This window comes from Octodon degus, unplaced genomic scaffold (genome assembly GCF_000260255.1).
Source record: "Octodon degus isolate 3935 unplaced genomic scaffold, OctDeg1.0 scaffold00249, whole genome shotgun sequence".
Lineage (NCBI taxonomy): Eukaryota > Metazoa > Chordata > Mammalia > Rodentia > Octodontidae > Octodon > Octodon degus.
The window spans coordinates 1,866,533-1,888,904 of record NW_004524825.1 but is presented as its reverse complement, the minus strand read 5'-3'; the positions used below and the strand labels follow the sequence as shown (position 1 = coordinate 1,888,904).

At 42.1% G+C, this 22,372-nt stretch overlaps 1 protein-coding gene across 6 annotated transcripts in view; it reads left to right on the top strand.

Moving 5' to 3' along the window:
* The window catches only part of Mtmr1 (myotubularin related protein 1), an 86,371-nt gene that overhangs the window by 16,916 nt on the left and 47,083 nt on the right, over positions 1–22,372 (top strand). For 2 of the 6 annotated variants that reach the window (XM_023706278.1, XM_023706279.1), the window contains exon 3: positions 19,237–19,312. In XM_023706278.1, coding sequence (XP_023562046.1) covers positions 19,237–19,312 — 76 coding nt within the window. Of the gene's footprint in view, positions 1–13,033; positions 13,058–13,625; positions 13,653–15,215; positions 15,255–17,594; positions 17,622–19,236; positions 19,313–22,372 lie in introns of those variants that run through there. The other 4 variants (XM_023706277.1, XM_004646007.1, XM_023706281.1 and 1 more) reach the window with 4 other exon arrangements.

The following is a 22,372-nucleotide window of genomic DNA, read 5'->3' as shown; positions in this document are numbered from 1 at the left end:
CTCATTCAAGGAATCCGTCATTTTTCTAATCTCCTCTATTTTTTTTATCATTGTCTTCTTTAGAAGCAGTTATAAATTCTTTTACTGCAGTGTTTTTTTCAGATTGAGTTTCCTCCCTATGTTTCTGTAGTTGCTTCTTCAGATGCTATGAGTTCTGAGAATTCTTTTTTTATTTCAGAAAAGAGTTGTGCTCTGATTTCCTCTATATCTTTCTGCTGTTGCTTATTTAGTACTGACGCTATTAATACATGCATTTCAGCCGAGCTACTGTCCTCCGCACTTGTTCTGGGTGGGTACTGGGTTTCCTCTATATGTTTCTGCATTTGATTGTTTAGTGCTGATGTTAGTAATTCAGTGATTTCTTTTTTTATTTTGCAATCTGAGTTCCTCTATACCTTTCTGCAGCTGTTTCTTTATTTCAGAAGCCGTTGATTCATTACTTTCAGCTGTGTGATTCCCAATTTGTTCTGTGTTAGTGTCCTCTGCACTTTTTACAGGTGGTGTTGGGTCTGAGGTTGCATTTCGTTCCTTCCCATCATTTTGTGTAGCACTGTTTTCTGACCTTTGTTGTAGATCTTCGTTGTAGTTATAACCTTAGTACATACTGAAGTTCAGGTGCATATGTACAAAGTCTGGATTTATCCAGCTGTGCCTGCCTTGGGTTTGGCTGCTGTGCTCAGCTCCTTCCTGCTGCTGTCTTTGAGGGTGAATCTGTTGTGGCCCTGTTGTGAGATGTTCTGCTCCTGGACTAGCTGAATGGTTCTATCCTCTACACTCTCTGCAGGGATTCCACCTGCAGGGTTACACCCCAGGTCTGTATGCCAGGCCTGAGCTGAGCCTGGAGGGGACAAGGTGGAGTAGGGGTAGAGGCAGGTCTCCCACACACTCACTGGATCTGGGCTAGGACTGGGTCTGGGTGTTCCCGGAATGTGGCAGAAATTCCTACTCAGTGGGCATGGTGGGGGAGGTGCTGTGGAGTGGTGGGGGGCTTCCCAAGGGGGCGGAAGAAGGTCTCACCCATGCTGCACCTGGGCTGGGACCCGGAATTGGTCCCACTGTTGCAGGTTAGCAGGAAGCTCTCCCACACACTCACCGGACCTGGGCTAAGACTGGGTCTGTAGGTTCCCGGAACGAGGCAGAAATTCCTACTGGGTGGGTGGCATCGGGGAGGTACTGCGGAGGTACTGCGGAGTGGTGGGGTACTGCAAGTGGGTGGAAGAGGGTCTGACCCATGCTGTACCTGGGCTGGCACCCAGAGTTGGTCCTACTGACACAGGGTAGCAGGAAGCTCTCCTACACACTCAGGGAACCTGAGCTAGGACTGGGTCTGGGGGTTCCTGGAACACGGCAGAAATTCCTACTTGGTGGGCGGGGCGGGGGAGGTGCTGTGGAGTGGTTGGGGGTGTCCCAAGGGGGTGGAAGAGGGTCTCACCCACACTGCACCTGGGCTGGGAGCCAGAGTTGGTCACACCAGCACAGGGTAGCTGGAAGCTGTCCCGAAGCAGAAATTTTAAAGCTGGAACGTGTAGCAACCAAAATAAACTCAATGGATGGGTTCAGCAGCTGAGTAATGTGGATAGAGAAAAGAATTTGTGGACTTGAAAATAGAACAATAGGATGATCCATTCTGAATGAAAGAGAAATGAGTGGTGGTATGGACCTGTGGGGCTATAAGAATAAATCAAATATTTATCATATCAAAGTGCCAAAGGAGAAAAAGGGACTAAAAAAGTACTTGAAGAAATCATGGCTGAAAATTCCCCAAATAGGGTAGAGGACATATACCTAACAGATTCAAGAAACTGAGTTATCCCAAATAAGTGGAAACTCTTCCCCCAAAATCGACATCAAACTTCTGAGAAATACAAAAAAAGAATAAATCTTGAAAGTAGTAAGAGAAAGACATTCCTATAGGATTTTTTTTAATTTTTTTGAGACAGAGTCTCACTATTTCAGGCTAGCTTTGAACTCACTATGTAGCCCAGGCTGGCCTTGAACTTATCGCAGTTCTGTCTCTCCCTTCTAAGTGCTGGAATTATATGGTGTTTCATGATGCCTAGCTCCCGTAGGGAAAATTAATTTAATTTAATTCATTTATTTATTTTTGTATTTTAGTACGGGGCCTCACTATACAGATCAGGCTTGTAGTGATCCTCCTATTTTCAGCCTCACAAGTGCTGGGATTATAGGCGCATACCACCATGCCCCATCTCAGGAAAATTAATGTTGATGGTAGTGAATTTATCAAAAATCATGGAGGTCAGAAGGAAAGGGCACATTTTTCAAGTGCTGGAAGAAAGACTGCTAACAGGGAAACTATGTTTCTGAGTAAAATCATTATTTCAGGTGAGAAAATTATGAGAATTTGTCCACAGCCTATTTATCTTAGAGAATGGCAAACGGAAGTTCTCTGAATGGAAAGGAAGCAATTGTGAGAAGGAAGAACACAGTAAACAAAAAATCCTCATGAAACTAATAAGTGAGTTCAACAGGGTCACGAGATATGTAAGATCAGTATACAAAAATCTTTGTTTCTGTGCACTAGTACCATATGGAAACCAAAATTAATATACTACCCTTTGTATGAGCACCATAAAAACAAAATATTTAAGTACAAGTCTCACAGAACATGAAGTACACTGGCATCCTGAAAACTACCAAATGTTGAAGAAAAGCAATCAAAATTTAGATTAAGAGACTGTGTTCATGTGTTTGAACAGTCAACTTAGTGAAGATGTCCCTTTCCCCAAATTGATATATGGGTCAGCACAATTCCTATCAAAATCCTACAAAGATGATTTTGTAGACAGAGACAAGATTATTCTAACATTTATATAGAAAGGCAGGGGCTGGGGATATAGCTCAGCAGCATGAGTGCCTGCTTGGCAAGTGCAAGGCCCTGAGTTCAATCCCTGGTACCAAAAACAGCAAAGGAACTAAAATAGCTGCAAAGGAACTAAAATAGCTGAAACAGTTTTGAAGACTAAAGTGGAAGTAAGTAGTCTATGTGATTTTAAGACATTTTATAGCTATAGTAATCAAGACTATATGGCAAGGCTTTAGACACACAGACAATGGAACAAAACAGCAATTGACACTTTCTTAAAAACAAGGAGTCAAGCAGTTTAACATAGGAAAGATAGTCTTTCCAACAAATGCAGCTTGAGTAATTGAACTTCTGTAGGCAAAACCCAAAAATGAACCTTGATCAAAGTCACACATGTACAAAAATTAACTCATGAACTTAAAAATGCAAAACTTTTTGAAGAAAAATCTTAAGGAAACTGAGCTAGGCAAAGGTTTTTGACTTGCAACCAAAAGTACAATCAATACAAAGTAAAAGTTGGTCAAAAATTTAAAAGACAAGGCAGAGCAGGAAAGAATCTTTGCAAACTTTATATCTGGCAGAAGACTAGTATCTAGAATGTATAACGAATACTGAAAACCTAACAATAAAAAAATCAGACCACCCATTTGGGAAGTGGGGAAAAGATGTGAAAGGACATTACACCAATGAAAATGTATAGATGACAGATAAGTGTGGGAAATGATGTGAGAATGTGAATCAGAGCCATGTGAGGTACTGTTACATACCCATCACAGTGGTTAGAATTAAAAAAGAAAGAACAGTGAAATACCAAAGACTAGCAAGGACGTGGAGAAATTGAATCATTCATCCAGTGTCAGCAAGCATAGAAAATGGTGCTGCTACTCCTGAAAAGAGTGACAGTTAAAAAGCTGAACAAACATCTACTATGTGACCCAACAGTTGTATTACTGGGCATTCGTTCCAGAGACAGGAACTCTTATGTTCAATAGAAACCTATAATGTGACTGTTTGTAACAGCTGAAAACTGGAAGCAACTCAGATCTTCAGCGGGTGTAAAACTGTGGCACATCCATGCCACGTAATATTATTCAAGAATAAAAGGAAAGAATTGTTGATCAACACAAATGTAACTTGGGTGAATTTTAAGGGACTTTGAGTAAAAAATACCAATACTGAAAGAGTGGATAATGTATGATTCCACTTATGTAACATTTTTCAGATGCCAGTGTTACAGAAATGGCCACGGATTAATGGCTGCCAGGGTCCAATCAGGTGGGTGGGGGCAGGGACAGATGTGGATATGCATGTGGCTGTAAAGGGCAATGGTAGGAATCCCTGTGATGGAACTGTTCTGTATCTTGACCACGTGCGTTCTCACATTAGTAGCCTGGTTCTGATAGTAGTGTAGTGATACTGCATGCAGTTTTGTAAGAAGTCGCCATGAAGGAACTTGGGTGACTGGTACACGGAATGTGTTTAATTTATTACAACTGCAAATGAACCTACACATCTCAAAATTAAAAGGTTCATTTTTAAAAAGTCAAGACTTTTACCGATTACTGAATGATTTTATACTGCCTGTAAAATAAACTTTGAATAATATTTACAGTTCATGATATGTCAGAAATATTACTTAAATTTAAAAGTTTTGCTAATAAAAATGTTAATGGTGGCACCTATCTGTAATCTCAGCACTCTGGAAGGGTGACCAAGTTCAAGCCCAGCTTGGGCAAGTTAATGACTTAGCACAACCCTATCTCAAAATAAAAAAACTAAAAGAAGTTCTGGGGATGTACCTCAGTGTGAAGGTCCCCAGTTCAATCTTCAGTACTGAAAAGAAATCAGAATTTAATTAAAGGAAAACAGTTGTTCTTCTCCTAATTCAATTACAATTACAACTATACCTATTCTTTTTGTAAGTGGAAATTGGCCCGAATACTTCAGCCAAGATGGAATTGAATGCCTTATCACAATTCTTAAAGGGCTTCTCTGAGTAGAGTTTTTCAGTCAGGGTTGGAGCAAGGCGAGCAGGCAAAGTTCAACGGTGGCTAACTTCTCAGAGACCTGGGGCACATTCTGATGACCTTGTTGCAAAGTGCAGAGGGAGGACTGTTTGACTAGAGATTTTATTGGCCTGTCCTTGGCCTCTGGCCCAGGCCAGCTGGTAAATGCTCACTTCTGGGAATTGAGGCCTCAACAAATGTGCTCACTGTTAGCAAGAAGAAAACCATGTCCTGACCAAATGGTTCAAATCTCTTAAAACTCATTTTGTAGCAATTTGATTGCTAAAGCAGAATTATTTTATCTATAGACTTTATACCTTCCATAGAAAACAGTGATGATTTTATTCCAGTATTACAACCTTTTCTTAAAAAGCCTCCAAGACACAAGCTCAGAGATAATTCATCTATATAAAACCCCCAATACTTGGCTTCCAATTATATTATGTGATTTATCCAAAAGATTATAAAATTTGGAGTTGCAGTGTTTTTTCCATGGAGCCCCAGCCCTGTAACCCATTAGCTGCTAAGAGGTTAAGTTCTCTCTTAACCTTGTGCCTCAGCATCCTCATCTGCATAATGGGCATTGTAGCAGAGGTGGAAGGTGTTTAATGGGGCAGCATGTATGAAACACAAATGCCCATCATGGTATACTGCCACTCTCTGAAAAGCTTCTGTGTGTAAAGCCAAATACGAGAGGCCTGTTTGCTAAACCTGAAACCACTTTAGAAACATGATATGAGTGGATATTGAGTACAAGGGGTGGGTGGGGCTGCATGGAGTTCAGTCAGACCCAGGAATGCCAAATTAGGGGAGGCAGAGGAAGGGGGCACAGCAGGGCATTTTGAGAATTGAGATTTGGGGGTCTTTGTCACCACCTCAAGAAGGTGAAGATATTTTGCATATGGGAAAGGGACTGAGAATAGTGATGTGTGTGTGTGTGTGAACTCTCCATGAGGTACATAATCATGTGCTGCAAACATACACTATGAAAATAAAATTTTAAAAGCCAAAAAAAAAAAGGGGGGGACAGGTTTAGGTAGTACTGTGTTAAAGACAAGAACACTAGCACTAAAGCCGGCCAGTGTGGGTTTCAATCCCAGCTCTTGCTATCTCTGTGTCCCAGAGCCAGTTACCTCACCTGTCACTATCTTGTTTTTTGCATTTGTCACATCAGTGGTTGGGAGGGTTGATGTAACACATTTAGCACAACTCCTGGCATAGAGTGAGCTTTCAACAACTGCTCCTGCTATTTGTGTACTAGTACTGGCTGCCTCTGAAGTCTTCCTGAGACAGTTTCACTTTGCAAGAGGTTTAGGGGAGCTACTACTACCTATGAGGATAGCTAGTAAGACAGGAGCCAAGTAGCTTTCAGCTAGTCAGCTTTCTGAACTCATCACTGCTGTCTTGAGGCCCTGGCCTAGTGTGCGACCACCGTAGGCTGCCAGACTCATTGGCGCAGAGATGTGACTGCACCAGAGGCAGCCCTTCACACAAGACGGGAGAGCAGGCTCCCTCAGTCTCCCACAGGGCACAGATTCCAGAGGACTGATGTGAAATGATGTCCACAGAGTGAAAAGGCCACAGAAGCCCTTGCCTCTGCTTGGGAGTACCTCGGAGGATGACAGCAGTGGTGGCAAACCTTTGATTTTTTTTCATACTGGATTAAGGACAATTTATTGTTTTTATGTATAGAAAACTCAAGAGTACACTTAGCCTAGTTTGGTGGCAAGCTCTTTAGCCTTTGCTTTTCCAGCTTGGCAATGCGAGCCATAGATTTTGGACCCAGAACATTGCCTCCCCAGTGAAGGCAGATCTCATCGTGTCTGTCATTGTAGTTGGTTCTGATGGCCTCCACCAGCTTAGCCAGCGCGCCTTTGTCTTCTGAGTTGACTTGCGTGAAGGCGACAATGGTATAGGTCTTCCTGTGGACCAGACACCCCAGCCTGGCCTTCCCCTTGATAATGCAGTAAGGGACCCCCATCTTGTGACACAGGGCAGGCAGAAACACGACCAGCTCAGTGGGTCCACATCACGTGCAATCACCATGAGCTGAGCCTTCTTGTTCTCTACCAGAGTGGTGACAGTGTTGACACCTGCTCTGAGGACCAGTGGCCTCTTAGTGGGGACATCCCCTTTGCTAGCAGCTTTTTTCTCTGCCCGGGCCAACAGCCTCTGCTTCTTCTCTTGCTTGGTCTCTGGTCTGTACTTGTGGGCGAGCTTAAGCAGCTGGGTAGCTGTTTGGTGGTCCAAGGCCTGGGTGAACTGGTTAATCACAGGGGGCACCTTTAGCTACTTGTACAAGATGGCCCTCTGTCACTGCAGCCAGATGTAGCGGGGCCATTTGACAAAGCGGGTGAGGTCTCTCTTGGGCTGGATGACCTGTCCAATGGGTGGCAAACCTTTGAGAGCTTCCAGTGATAACAGCCTGCTGCAGCATGCATGCAGCAGGTTCCCGAGCATTAACAGAGGGAAGCATAGCTCAGCGAGGCTCATCCCAATGCAAGCTTTCCTAGGCAGCTTGGTGGCTTTTTCTTGGTTTAGCGAGAGCCATTTAGAGTGTGGTCAATTTTTCCTTAACTTTTTGCATGGTATGATGGCTTTGTTGAGTAGATTAAGATCATTCTTACCTTTGTTGCAAAGATTCTCAGAGATTCTTTGCATGTGTAGGAGGTGAGGGAGGAATGTGGGCTGTACAGTGGAGCAGCTGAGACACATCAGCTAAGGAAGTCTTATCCTGCGAGGTCCAATTGGCTGATTTAACCCTTCCAACAAGCGTGGGACTGGTCCATGGTCTTGTGGCCAGTAAGCCAATGTGGAGACAAGGTTCTATTTTAGAGCTCTTTTTTTCTTAATTTTTATTTTTTTATTGATACAGGGTCTCACTACACAGTTTGGACTCATAGTGGTTCCTCTGTCTCAGCCACCCCAGAGCTGGGACTACGGGCGTGTGCCACCATGCCTGGTTTGTGCTGGGTCCTTGTGCTTGCCATGCAGGCACTTAGACCACCAAGCTATGTCACCAGCCCTAGAGGTCCTTCTCTAACTACAATGCTGATTTGCATCCCTCAGGCTCAATTTAGGAGGTGTTTACTGAAAGCTTTTCATGAGGCTTACGTAATCCCACTGTCAGGATTTCAGGGCTACTCCTGCCTTGCAGTCATCCCACAGACTCCCCTCATTTCATATGTGGGGAGACAGACCAGAAGGCAGACACTGGGGAGCCCCCAAGCCTTCTGCCTCAAAAGCACCACTCTCCCCTGATTTCTGTCAGAAGCAGATAGAGAAGAATGTGAACTTCAGTGTGGGCCTGAAATGGCTTTGTTCAGTTGAGAGGCAGAGTGAGCCAGAGCGCAGCGCCACTCACTGCCCTCCTACCGGGAGCACTGAGGGCTGTATTTCATAGGTAGGTACGAGCTTAAAGGCCTGTATTGTCCTTCCCCCTCCAAGCCTTCTAGTTAGTTTTGTCCTGCCCACGAGAGTAGCATCGTCCTTATGTGAAGCTCAGTTGCACCACTGGGTTCTGCAGCAGGCAGTGTTGCCACAAAGAAATGATTGCAAAAGCTACTTTTTAGTTTTTGACTTTTGCTATCAGTTTACAGACAAAGCATTAGAACCTTGTAGTTGAACAAACATGAAAGTCATGTGCCATGCTGGCTGGATGTGGTGGCACACACCTGTAATCCCAGCACTTGAAGACTAAGGCAAGAGGATTAGCCAGGAGTTTGAGGCCAGCCTGAACTACATAGTGAGTTGCTGTCTCAAAAAAAATTAGCCATGCTAGAGGGACAATTGGAGAGAGAGGGAGTGAGATGGAGGGAAGGGGTAATGGTGGTCTCTTCAGCAAACTGGGAGTAAGGGAGCTCATGCGTATTTTAAGGGGCCAAAGCAGGGTCACGTGTGTTAATTATGGAGTGATCCGCTGAGGCGAAAGGGCAGAGTTGTTAGGGACACAAATCTGGAGGGACACAAATCTGGAGTCAGACTACCAAGGTTGAAATGGTAGCTCTGCACCGTGAAGTTGGCCGGATGACTTAAATGTGCCTTGGCTTTCTCCTTCAAAAATGTGACTCATAATAGTTTTATCTGGCAGGCTTATTCTGAGGATGAAATGAGTTAATATAGATAAAGTGCTTGGAGGAACAGCTATGGAAACAGCAAAGTCCTGAACATTGTTTATAATGCAGCTGCAGCTGAAAGAAAACACGGCTGAAAATTAAACTAGCAGTCAGCAGAGACTGGGAAGAAGAGGCAGTTGTGTGAGAAAGTTGATGTTTTCATCTTGTAAAGTGAGAGGTCAGTGAGCACTTTAAAGTTGACCAATAAATAGAGTCAGAGTGGTATGTATAGTGGTGGTGGCAAGCCGAAGAATTAAAACTAGGTCTAGTTGAGTGTGCTTGTTGCCAGGGAATGAGGCCCGGAGAGGAGCGTCTCTCTGTTTTGAGGTTGTTATTGCCATAAACATGTATTCCTTTTCTTTTCACCTACTTTCTTGAAGTGTAGTTAACAAGCGGTAAACTTCATGTATTTATAATATACAACTTGGTGTGTTTTCACATATGTACGTGCTCAGGAAACCATCACCGCAGTAAAGGCAGAAGTGCACCCTGTCTCCTCTCCAGAAAGCCAGGTTGAGGGCTGCAGAGATAGCTTGGCGGTCTAAGTGCCTGCCTGGCAAGCACAGGGACCTGGATTCAATCCCTGGTACCACATGGCCTGCTGGCTCCAGCATCCCGGGCGCTCTGTGCTGGCACCGAACCGCGCCTGTAATCCCAGTGCTGGGGAGGCTGGGACAATAGGATCAGTATGAGTCCAACCTGAGTTGGGAGACCCTGTATCACATAAGTACATAAATAAATATTTTTTAAAAGCCACATTGAAGCTTGTTGATCTAAATAATCTTATGTTTTTGTACATGGGGCTCACTTTAATTCTTCTTCTGAGGGTCTTTGTTTTTGTTTTTGTTTTTTTTTTTTCAGAACTGGGGATTGAACTCAGACCCTTATGCTTGCCAGGGAAGTGCTTATTCTACTGCCCATCTACCCGGCCCCTACTTTAATTCTTGATATACATCATCACTTAATTCAGAATACCTTTTTTTTTTAATAAGGATTTTTTTTCTCCAAATGCCTTCAGGGCAGGTTTGGCTGGCTGGAGTGTTGTGGGGATCGAACTCCAGCCACCTGAGGCTGACAGATTTGTGGAAGCAGCCACTTAAAGAACTGAGCTAGGGCCAAGCCCCCATAAGGATTTTTTTTTTCAGAATACCTTTTTGACTTCAAAGAGTGTTTTCTTCTGATGATGAAGCAGTGATATTTTTGAGGTCTTTTTAATTCATATGGTCTTTCCTCCTGAGTAAAACCACAAAGCTAATTAACAACCAGTGGTGATTGTCTTTTTTGATGATGTGTTTTTCATAAAACACCCAGAGGTTAGATGCCAGGATTGCCGACTTTGCAGTGGGACATGGAGACAATTAAAGTCCTCCCCAGGCAATTAAAAAACTGTTTGCTTTTCAAAATTTCTATCCATTTGTGGGCTGTTTCCTCTAACCACAGCTTTCCGCATGTGAATGCCGCATGTTCATTTAGGATTCCCAGGCCACAACATAGGGAGAATGTTGCTGAAGTTGTGTCACAGTTGAATAAAGCAGGTCTTCCCCTTGGCTCAGGGACCAGCCACTACTTCCTGCCCAGCGCTTCCTTGAGCTGTCCACATCCATTGGTTCTGGGCCAGGGAGCAGCACCCTGCTTGCGGTGGGGTGGCCACTAGGGGTTAAAGTCCGGAGTCCCAAGTATGATTGGAAGTAGACTTTCAATAGAAATCAGGTGAAGCTTTTTGATCACCTCAGTTTTATGGTACTGCTCACTAACACTGTAGCTGAACTATGCTCTGGGTCCAGTGTGGGGGTTTCTGTGGTTTTTGCTTTGTTTTTGTTGGTGGGTTTGGAAGCATAACTCCTGTTTCATATCATTGTTTCTGTGTGGAAAAGGCACTGAATTTTGGAAACAGAAACATAAAGGAACTTTTCAAACAGCCTGTTAAGGATGGCTTGTAAGAGCACCTGACAAAAGGGTTGTGTTTATTTTTTTTTTCAATTTTTTATTTTTTTATAGAGAGTGTAAATTAGAATTAAAACAGAAAAAAATACAAGTGATACAGATTTTCACTTAACAAATTAATATGAATTTCAAAGTATTTGCTGTAATACATAGTGTTGTCTTCCAACCAGTTATTCATATTACCAGATTTTCCATAGACCAACAGAAATGCACAGTACAGTTGTTCAAACCATCCTGCTTACATACATAGGTAAATCTCTTTCCCCCCACTCCCTCTCCTGTCCTTCTCATCAACTCAGTAATTCTTTCCTTTTGAATAAATTCAATCCCTTTTACTTGTGTCTATTGTACCCTTCAGATTCCATTTTTTTCTTTTAGGTTCTCACACTAAGGAGGCAATATGATATTTGCATATGTAGGTCTGATTTATTTCACTTAAGAGTGTATTCTCTAGTTGCATCCATTTACTGGCAAAAGACTCAGATTTATCCTATTTTATAACTGAATAATACTCCTTTGTGTAAAAATGGCATATCTTCCTTATCTACTCTTCAGTTGATGGACATCTGTGTTGTTGTCAGGATTGATTGATTGATTGATTGATTGATTTTGTGGAACCAGGGATTGAACTCAGGCCCTTGCATTTTCCAAGCAAGTGCTTATTCTACAGAGCTATCTCCCCAGCCCGTTTCCAGGATTTAGCTATAACAAATTGCGCTGCTGTAAACATAGGTGCACATATATCACTGTGGAATGAGGTTTCCAGTTCCTCTGGAAAAATACCCAGGAGGGGAATAGCTGGCTGGAATGGGATCTCCAATCCTAGCTTTTGAAGGAATCTCCACACTTGATTTCCATACACTGAGAGAGAAATTAGGGAAACCATGCCTTTTACAATAACATCCAAAAAACAAATACTTAGGAATCAATCTCACAAAGGATGTAGAGACTTATAGAGTAAAAATTATAGTACTCTGAGAAAAGAGATTGAAGATGATTGAGAAAATGGAAAAAATTTTCCATGTACCTAGGTAGGAAGAACCAACCTTTTGAAAATGTCCATACTCCCAAAATTGCTATACAAATTCATTGCAATCCCAATTAAAATACTAGTAGTATATCTCACAGAGCTACAGAAAATTTTCCTCACATTCATGTGGAACAAGAAAAGACCCAGAATATCAAAAGCAATCCTGGGAAACAAAGGAAAGGCAGGAGGTATCACAATGTTTGACATGAAATTATGTGATAAAATCAGGATGGTACTGGCATAGAGACAGATCTGAGGATCAGTGGATCAGATTAGAAGATGCAGGCATAACTGCAAGCACACTCAGCTGCCTTATCTCTGATAAATGGGTCAAACAGGCTCAGTAGAAGAAAGATAACCTCTTAATAAATAGTGCTGGAAAAACTGGCTTTCCACATATCAAAGGCTAAAACTAGACCCATACCTATCCCCATGCGCAAAGCTACAGTCAAAATTGATCAAAGATTTAAATATTAAAACAGAAACAGCAAATCTTCTGCAGGAAAATGTAGGTAGAAATGTTAAAGACATAGGGATAGATAGAGAGTTCATGAACAAAAACCAAACTGCATGAGCAATACTTCAAGGGTTGTGTTTAAAATAATGTAGTAGGGAGAGTGAGATAGCTCAGTGGACTAAGCACCTGCTTAGGCAAGCACAGTGACCTGGGTTCGATCCCCGGTACCATATACCATGCTGGCCCTGCCCTCAGGCATGCTGAGCCAGCCACAGGGACCTGGTGTGGTGGCACATGCCTGTAATCCCAGTGTTGGGAAGGCTGAGAACAGGAGGATCACTATGAGTCTGAACTGTGTAGTAAGACCCTGCACCAAATACATTAAAAATAGAAATAAAAAATAATTATATCCTAGTCTCAGTGTGATACATTTCTCCAAATGATAAACTTCCCTGCAAATCACAAGACAATTGTGTTAGGATTGATTTTATATTGAATGAAACTTCAAGGACAAATGTGTTAAGATTGAGCTTGTTGGCTTTATTTAAAGGATTTTGATATTTCTTAGGGAATCAGCTGTTGAACTTAATGGCATCTTTCACAGGTTGATAGTAACATGTCCGTGATGATGATGTTCTGTATTTTAACTAACAGGTTTTCAGGAGGCCTGATATAAGGGTAAGGATGTCTGGCTTTCAGCAGATGGAACTTCCTACTTGTGTGTGTCTGTGCTTTATGGAACACTTAGTCTATTTGGTGTTCTTTACCTTCCCACTGATTTATATGAGTCACTCAGATCAATTTGCTCTGCTGTGTCATAGCTGTAAGTGTTCACTAGAAATGCTTTATTTGTTACAGTGTTTTCATGTGCAGTAAAAGCCAACGTGCATGAGTGCAGGACGCTCAACTTGTTACCAGTGTGTGCTGCTGATTTTCCTCGTACTATGTGACTCCTGCCCAAGTGGCTATCGTGGCAGAGGCTGTAGATCTGGGCCCGCAGAGGCCTCTTTTAGCATTGTTTACCCTGTGATTCATGCGGAAGAATTTAGCAACCTCAAGAAAGTGCTTAGTTGTCTACCCTATCTAAGATTTCTGATATGTTTATGTTTGCATGTTTAATATGAAAAGCAGAAGTGTTGATCTTGAAAAAAATAGCAAACTCAGCCCCAGTTAGTATTTTTGGAAATACTGAGATAGTGGACTGTAACTTATATTTTCCTCATGAGTTTCCTTCCCTTTATTTCAGAATATTCATACAGCAAGACAAAGATTGGTAATGTGCATGCATTTAACTCTTAGTATCAGACATAGAAAATTAACCTGTTTTCATTAGGTGAAAGCAATGTGGATTTTGACAGTATACTTTAATGACTTTAAAATTTTTAATCTTCCTGAAACTAGTGTAATAGTGCAATAATAGCCAGATTAAGTCAAATCCTAATGTTTTTACTTGATTTATCTTTTACTCTCATTTCACCATATTTTCTTTTGTTTGTGGGAATTATTTTCTTTCATTGATTCACAGTGTTTGGTTTTATATTTGCATAAACATTGAAATGCTGTACTTTTGTATATTCATTTTTCAGTTTAAAAAAATTTTAATCAGGGGCCAGGGAGATGGCTCAGTGGAATAAGCGCCTCCCCAGCAAGGGCAAGGGCCTGAGTTCAATCCTCGGTTCCGAAAAAAAAAAAATTAATCAATGGTTCCATTTTCATTGTATTTAAAAGTGGAATTTAAAAACCTGCATTTAAAATTGCACCACCTTGAAAGGTAGCTACACAGACTATATGAAATTCAACCTGATGATAAGATACAAAAATATGCCAAGTAGTTATTATACTGTATAGACAAAAATGAAAAGTGGGAAACAGTGAGTTCCTTTAAATTTGTGCTTCTTCAGTCAATTGCCTTTTAAAGAAATACAGTCATTGGAACCAAAGTTTTATGAAGTAAAAATATATGCTAAATTTTAATATTTTCAGCCTCAGATTTGATACAACTTTGAAAGGTGTTATAACTTGAAATCTTCATTGTTCATACTTATATCACCTACTGAACTCAAAGTCTAGTTTTTAGAGTTTCCAGAAATAATTGATTCTGTAAAAAACTAAGAATTAAAAAACTCAGTGTATTTTTAAAGGGATTGATAAAACTGAAAGGATGTGTGACCTTGTAATTCTTTGAAGCACGTTGTCAGTACTGCAATTAAAATACTTATTATGATACTGATTTGCGAGTCATCGCACTTAGCAGTAAGCGATGAGAAATAATCACATATATATGTATACGTGTACATGTAGGATCTCCAGCATGTGATACGTGCATGTGTGCAGTGGAACTGACCCTGACAATAGAATAGTCCCTCAAAGTATATGAATACTTACTGTGTTTGAAGTACGTGTCTGCAAACTGCCTTTGTATTTTGGCCTGACTTTGCCCTTTACCTGGTTTTTGTCTTATGCTTTATTTTCTATGGGCAGATGATGTACCTGTTATTTTGGATTTTTGCTATATGCCATAGTGTTGCTTGATTTAAAAAAGAGTGCGCCCTTTGAAATCTGTGTTTGTTTGCTTTTAGTTTTCTGCCCCAACACATATGCAAAACTGACATACTCATTTTACACTGAGGATGGGCTGAGTAGCCTACATACTACTTCCTTAACTCGAAGGGGGCAAGTGTGATTTGCAAAGCCGTGAAAGATGTGTTGACTTTTACATGCTACTGTCGCTTTCCAAAAGAAATTCTGTCCTTTCACCTGTGTGTTTGCATGTATTTCTTTCTCTTCTCTGCCTTTTCCTGTCCGTGCACCTGGTGCCGTCCAGGAGCTACAGGAGGAACACAATGGCTACCCTTCTGAAGCTGAAGCTGATCAGGTGGCAAGTTCTACATGTTCATCTGTTCATAGCTGCAGATCATGTATCTAGAAGCCATTTCATTTTAGATCTCTAGATGATAAGCAAAGTTTTCCAGACGCTTTGACCACTACATTAGTGCTCTCCTGTCCAAATCTAGTAGATTCCATTATGACATTATTTGCAAAGATTGGTTTATCCAACATTTTGTCAACTGGAAATGTGTTTTTTCTGTGCTCCGAGGTTTCCGCTGATACTTACAGATCAGGCCGGTGACCCTTTGTCACTCTGGGACTCTGGAGTGCCATTACAAAGGCCTACAGGAGATAAGCTCGTGTGTCAGGGGTTCACCCTGAGAGTGTGGATTTTGCTCATTCAGATACCCAGCACAGCACCCAGTGCTTTGTATTTGTGGAATTAACTCATATATCTTGTATTTATTAATCTGAACACAAAATTATTCCTATTCGATAGTCCAGTAACTCTGGACCCTCCAAGGCCTCAGTGCTTCCCCACTGCTGGCAAAGAACTTAACAGACAAGCAGCTCCAGGGATGTGGTTGCAAGCTGAAGGAGCTCAGTTGTGTCTTTTACCTTGCCACCCAGTCCTGCCCCCATTGGTGATCCCAGGAAAGAACTCAATTTGTAAACCATTGCTTTGCCCATTGAGACACTTAGATTCAGGCTGAGGTTGAGAGTAAAGGTCACCTGGGTATGCTTAAGCTCTCAGGGACAAAATCAGGGAGCTGCAGAGCTCAGGTGGACCTGCAGGGTTCCAACAAGCTTGAGATGAGATCATCAGAGAGAAATCCTCAGTTGGGTCACATTTTGGACAAAGGCACCAAGAGGAAAGGGTGTGTCTATGAGATCAAATTTATTCCATGCTTTGAAAGTGCTGGATAAATCAAGGGTCAAATGATGTCCTGTGCAACCTGGTAGTTGCAGTAAAATCTTAATGTAAGTGTGAGTTTCGTCTCCTAACACCACCTTTATAAAAGGAATCTACTGTATCCATCCTCCTCCCAAGCCTTTAAAGACTCTTCTTCTCTTAAATCCCTATGCTCAAGCTAAATGTGCTCCTTTTCCACAAGAACCTTCCTCCTATGGGGAAATCTGAAGCAAGGGGTAATTTCTTCTCTTCTGGTTGTTGCATTTTCATCATTTACAAAAGCATGTCACAGATTTATCATAAAGGAGGGCTTTGTCTCAGTGTGTTTCACCAACATAGTCATGCCCTATATAAATGCACACATGTATCCTGCCACACTTGATAGGACTATCGGAAGAGTCTCCGGCCTGAATCTTGAGAACCTTGTGTGTTCTAGAAATGTTCGCACTGGCTTCCACCTGCAGTGTGTCATTAGCTGGTCCTGTGTTTAGGACTTTAAAGTCTTCCATGTGGCTTGCTGGCTCAATAGGAATCTTACCAAGCTCAAAGATTTGATATGAGCAGCTTGGTTCCATAAATGTATTTCAAAATATAATCTCTCCTCATTTATTTTTAAATATAAGTTAAAGAATTTAGGTCTAGAGCCAGGCATGGTGGCACATGCCTATAATCCCAGCCCATAGGAGGCTGAAGCAGGAGGATCACTATGAGTTTGAGGCCAGCCTAGGCTATACAGTGAGTTCAAGGACATCCTTAACTATACAGTGAGATCCTGTTTCAACAACAACAAAAAAGATTTTAGGTCTGTATATAATATATACCATGTAATATATAATGTTGAGTGATGAAAATATGCTTTAACAGTGGAACATTTGAAGTAATTTAAAACTCTGACCTTAAAGTAGCTCTTTTACTGTGTAACTCTGCTGTAGTCACTAAATCAGACAGTAAAGTAGTCTTTCAAATTAAGGCTTATGTTAAGATTGGTGGTCTTTTAGTGTCTCTAAAACCAGACCTTTAAAAATTATAAAAAAAAGTATATTGGTTTATACTTCATTGCATAAAAGCTATATTTCCAAATCAGATATGAGTATAAAAATGAATCCACAAATAGCCCTTCATATCCCCTTTAATGTGTTAACTCCTTAAAAATTTTGACTGAAAAAAGTGTTAACCAATGTGTAGTACAAATTCAAGTTGAATAAATCGTAGAGAGGTAATAATAAATCCTAATGTCTATTACGTTAACCATGTATCTCTTTGTAAGGAGAAAGATGAACCATATTGTCTTAAGTCTCTTTAATAAAACATGATGAAATACAGTTTTAACTATGGGAAATCTCCATTATTTTGATTTGGCTCATAAAAGACATCCATTTTCAAATATTTCTCTTTACAAAATGCTTTTGAAAACTTAGTTCATCCAGCCTATCTTCGCCTGAACACTGGTGCTTTCCTGGTGTTGACAGGTATTCCTTGGAAAAGCAGTTCCTGATCCCTGTAGGTATGAGACTTGCATTATGCTCTAGCGCCCTCTTGCTGGTTCCATGTACATTAACACATTAAAAGATGGCTCATTTTAAACAACAACAAACACCAGCCTAATTTACTAGTTTAATCCAGCATTTCTCAAACGATTTTCTTACAAAACTATTCACATCTCTTGGGAAATTAATGCTACACAGCTTGTTCATTTCTGGGGGTTGGATCGCCTTATTCTTATTCAAGACCCATTATGTCAGGCATGCCGAAGAGAAAGTGAGTGGTTTCCTTGGTAGCATCTCACAGGGTGGCAGGACCTTGGAAGAGGCCTGCAGTGCAGACTCAGTCCCTAGCTTTGGCACTGAAGCACAGCACTTTCAAACCTTTCCTGAGTTACCTAACACTGTCCAACTGAGGTTCCAAGAGACTTGCCATCAGGCTACAATGACAGTCCGCTCATTTAGAAATGTGGGCACACAGTGTTCCAGCTGTCCGAGATATCCTTCTCCTAGTATCGTTGTACCCTGCAAATCTAGTAAGTCATTAGCTGTTTTTGTAGTGAGTAATTGTCCAAAAGTGAATTTGCCTGAGAGCTCACTTATGCGCATACTCTTCCACAGTAGAAACTAGGGCAGAGGTTAGCATCCTTTATCTAAACTGCTTAGGACCACAAATATTTCAGACTTTGGCTTTTTCTCAAATTTTTGGAATATTTACATGTACATATTGAAATCTCTTGAATGGGACCCAAGTCTAAGCATGAAATTTGGGCTGGGGATAGAGCTCAGCGGCACAGTGCTTCCTGGCAAGTGCTAGGTCCTAAGTTTGATTCCCAATACCCAAAAAAAAGTTTTTTGTCTATACCTTGTGCACACAGCGTGAGGGAAATTTTATTCAGTGCACTTAGTGTTTTCACTTCCACCTGACATGTGAGGTCAGGAGTAGAATTTCCCGTGGTGGTATATTGTCAGTACTCAAAAAGTTTTTTATTTTGGAGCATTTGAGATTGGGGATTTGGAGACTAGGGGTGCTCAGCCTACTCTTGTCTGCCCGATGAGAGCATACTCTCATGGCCAGGAGCAGCTAACGGTGACGAGCCTGCTCTCCTTGTCCCCGGACACACATTTTCTGTGTCTGAGCCCACATGTGAGTGAGCTGCAGCACCGGAGCCAAGAGCAATTCCTAGCCACTGTCCTGAGACTATTCTCAGGGTATTTTCATTAAACTTGGAGATTACCCAAATGGCCTCCTAGGCTGGGTCATTTTTAGACTTAGCTAATTACCTAACTCTGATATTTTTGTTTGTATTAGTTTCATGCTCAGAAGGTAACCTTTATCTGACCTTTCTAAACTCTGGAGGCATTGTTTAATAGCTGTGTGTGTTATGATTACAGTATCTGTCATGTCAAGCCATTTCTGTATTAATGCTTTCTAACTGTGAAATGTAAATATGTTGTAACCCTCTGCTAGAACATGCAGCATGATGTCCTGTGATGCTGAGCTTTGAGAGTTGTCTTTGAAGGGGAGGTTGCATTTTGCACACTCCTCTACCCCTATAGAGAGCACAGAACACCAAAATTCTTCTCAGATCTACAGATGGAATGAGAGATTGACTCCCATTTGGTTTTGGCAGGCTCTAAGGGATGGAAATAAGCTGGCACAGATGGAAGAAGCATCACTTGTTCCAGGAGAATCAATTAAGGCCATTGGTAAGTTTGTTATGTACACTTTGCTTATGGAGATTTTGAAAATGAAATGGTATTTTGTGAGTGAGCATGGGTGTTGTGTACTCCGGAGATCAGGCAGATCAATTTAAGTAGGGAGCAGATAGACTAGGCCAATTCCTTTCTCTAGTGTTATCATAACCTTAAGGGATAGAAGATTGTAGGGGTTTCGTTAAGCTGCAGTTAAGTGTTGGATTAATTATAGTTGAGTATTATCAGCGGAGGCCCAAATTTTCCTCATGAGCTGAGAACAACTAGATACAAAGTGTAATATCAGTTCACTGCCTTGTTGGAGCCCTTCACTATGAGGAAAATGCATTGGCAGAAGAACCACATCATATTTTAATAAGTTTTGAGAACGTGGCAAAGAAATTTTAATGGCTTATGGGATTCAAAAAATTACAATTTTACTGCAAGCAATGGACATGTGCTGCCATCCTGCGTCATAAAGATGGTGTCATGAGGGCTCCCAGATCCCTCCATGGTAGCTTAGCAGGCATTTCAGGAGGCGGTAGGTGGTGTGGTGAGTGGGTGGGTGGAGCAGCTTGGTGCCATCTTCTTATTTCATCAGTTGGGCTAGATGGGACAGTCTGCTTTGCTAGGCAGAGTAGTTCCTTCTCCAGAGTCCCTTCCAAAGCTCTGTGCTTGGTCTCAGAAGATGGTCATCTTGTACCAAGAGCATTGGAGTCCTGCTACCAGAGCCTCCAGCTACTGCTGAATATCCCCCTCTGTGGCTCTGGACTTATCCATTCTTGGTTATCCATTCAGGGCTCTCAACTTCTTTCTTTCCTCGGCTTTGGGCCCTGCTTCTCTCCTGATGCCCCTCTCGTGTCTCTGGCTGGTGCTTCTTTGGGTATTCCAGCCCAGCCCCATGCTGTTTAATAAAGTGCAGAGCAAAATATGCCTGACCCTGCTTCCCCAGTGGACAATAAGCCACAAAGATTTCAGTGTGCAGTGTGAAGAGGGGCTGTGTCACTTTATTTCTATCTGTATCAGTGGACCCAAGTCCACTTAGAGGAGATTACTGCTGATAGACATGATTAATCAGTCTTTGTGCTCCAGACTCCCATTTTGAGTTAGCAGGGAGTGTTCTAAAAGCTTAGACTTGGGCCAGGGAGATAGCTCAGCAGCAAAAGCGCCTGCCTGGCAAGTGTAAGGTCTCAAGTTCAGTCCCTGGTGCCACTAAAAGAAAAACAAACAAGAGCTTGGCCTCGAGGATCTCAGTTTTCTCAGTAAGAAGAAAAGGCTTTAGTGGACCAGATGTGGGCCTGGTGCTCTTTCCTGTGTGCTTCTCCCTTCACTCTGAAAATGCTGCTCTGGGAGAGGGAAGCTCCCGCCTGGCTGTTCCTCTCGCAGGCATCGGAAATATCTTTCAGTTGTATGTTAAGGACATCTGCACATCCGTAAGCCGTCTAAATATGTTTTTAATTCCTCCAGTGGCTTGCAAAGGGCAAGTAAATTAACCCCTACTTTTAAATAAAGTATGTTCCTGGAGGCACAGTACTAAAGTAGGTCATTGTAACGTGAAGTACTCCCCTGTGGAGTATCATTTCATTTTGTCATTGTCAGAACAGGAAGCTTTGACGTAGGCTATCCCTGGGAAACCACTGGCACAGTTAAGGCAATGAATATATCCATCACCCCTCAGCAGTTCCTTTGTGCTCCTGGGTAAACCCCTCGTCGTGTGCATTCTCGTCTTCCTCAAGCACTGCAGACGAGAGTGTGCTAGTGAGCTTTCCCCTGATGTGACCAGATACCTGAAAACAACTCCTTAAAGGAGGAAGGCTTTACTGGGGTTCAGGCTTTCAGTGATTTCCATCTGTGGTCAGCTGGCTGCATTGCCTTTAGGCCTGTGGCAAGGCGGAAACTTCATTGTGGGGTGGGGGGCATGGCCAAAGCAAACTACTTACCTCATGGCAGGCAGCAAGCAGTGAGAGCAGGAAAGGAGTCAGAGTGTGTTGTGGGAGGGGGTGAGTGTCAGCAGAGCCCCCGAGGTCATGCACCACGATCCGATCCGTCAGCTAGCCGCACTGGTTTCTGTTGCTGCCCAGTAATGCCATCAAATGATGACACCACAGAGCCCCCATGAGCCTTCCCTTCCCAGAGGCCCATCAGCAACTGAAACTGCAATAGCGAGCCTTTTGGAAGTCATATGTTTTCAAACCATAGCAGCTAGTTCTATTTTCTAGTGTTTTACACCAATAAAATAATAGAGCGTGGTTTTGGTCTGACTTCCTCCAATCAAATAATTATTTTAATTTGTCCATATGTGGCGTGGGTTACCATTCATTTTCATTGCCAATGAATATTTCAGCGTGTAGATACAGTTTACCTATTCATCTGATTTTGGATGTTTGGGTTTCTGCTATTTGGCTACTTTATTTTTTTAATGTATCAATTATTTAATTAGGTTCTTACAAATTTCGAGCACTAATTTATGAAGATAAATTCCATTTGTCAGGGCAAAAATGGATCGCAGATAGTCCCGGAGCTCAGGAGCAGCTTTGATTTTTGCTAAAATCTATGAGTTCACTGCTTTCTGATCCACCTTGTGCTGCTCTAAAATCTGGTTTCTCTTTCTTGGTGTTGAAGATGTCCCCCTGGTGGTTATCTGGGTTTCTGAAGTTGCTGCTTCTTGAAGTAAGCATCAGTGAGGCGTTTGGGGATTTTCACTTTGCTGATATCAATTTTTGTAGACGTGGCAATGACAACTTTCTGGTGTGTTCTTCGTAGAGGAACACAAGGCGAAGAGGCCCAGTCACAGGTAGCAAGCCACTGGCCAACTGCTTCAGGAAGGCCACTCTCTTGCCTCTGTGACGCCCGGTGAGGATGATCAAGATGGTGCCGGGAGTGATGCTAGCTCGAAGTTTCCGCACATGCTGACTGAAGGGTTTCTTGCTGTGGCTCAAGAGCTTTCGGGTACATCTTTAGTAGGGGAGTATCTAGGCATTTTTCAAAGCTTAACCACCTGGGTACTGCCATTCTTGTCTCCACCGACTGGTTTTGTGATCGTAGCAATAACTTTCTCCTTTTTCTTCTCAACTT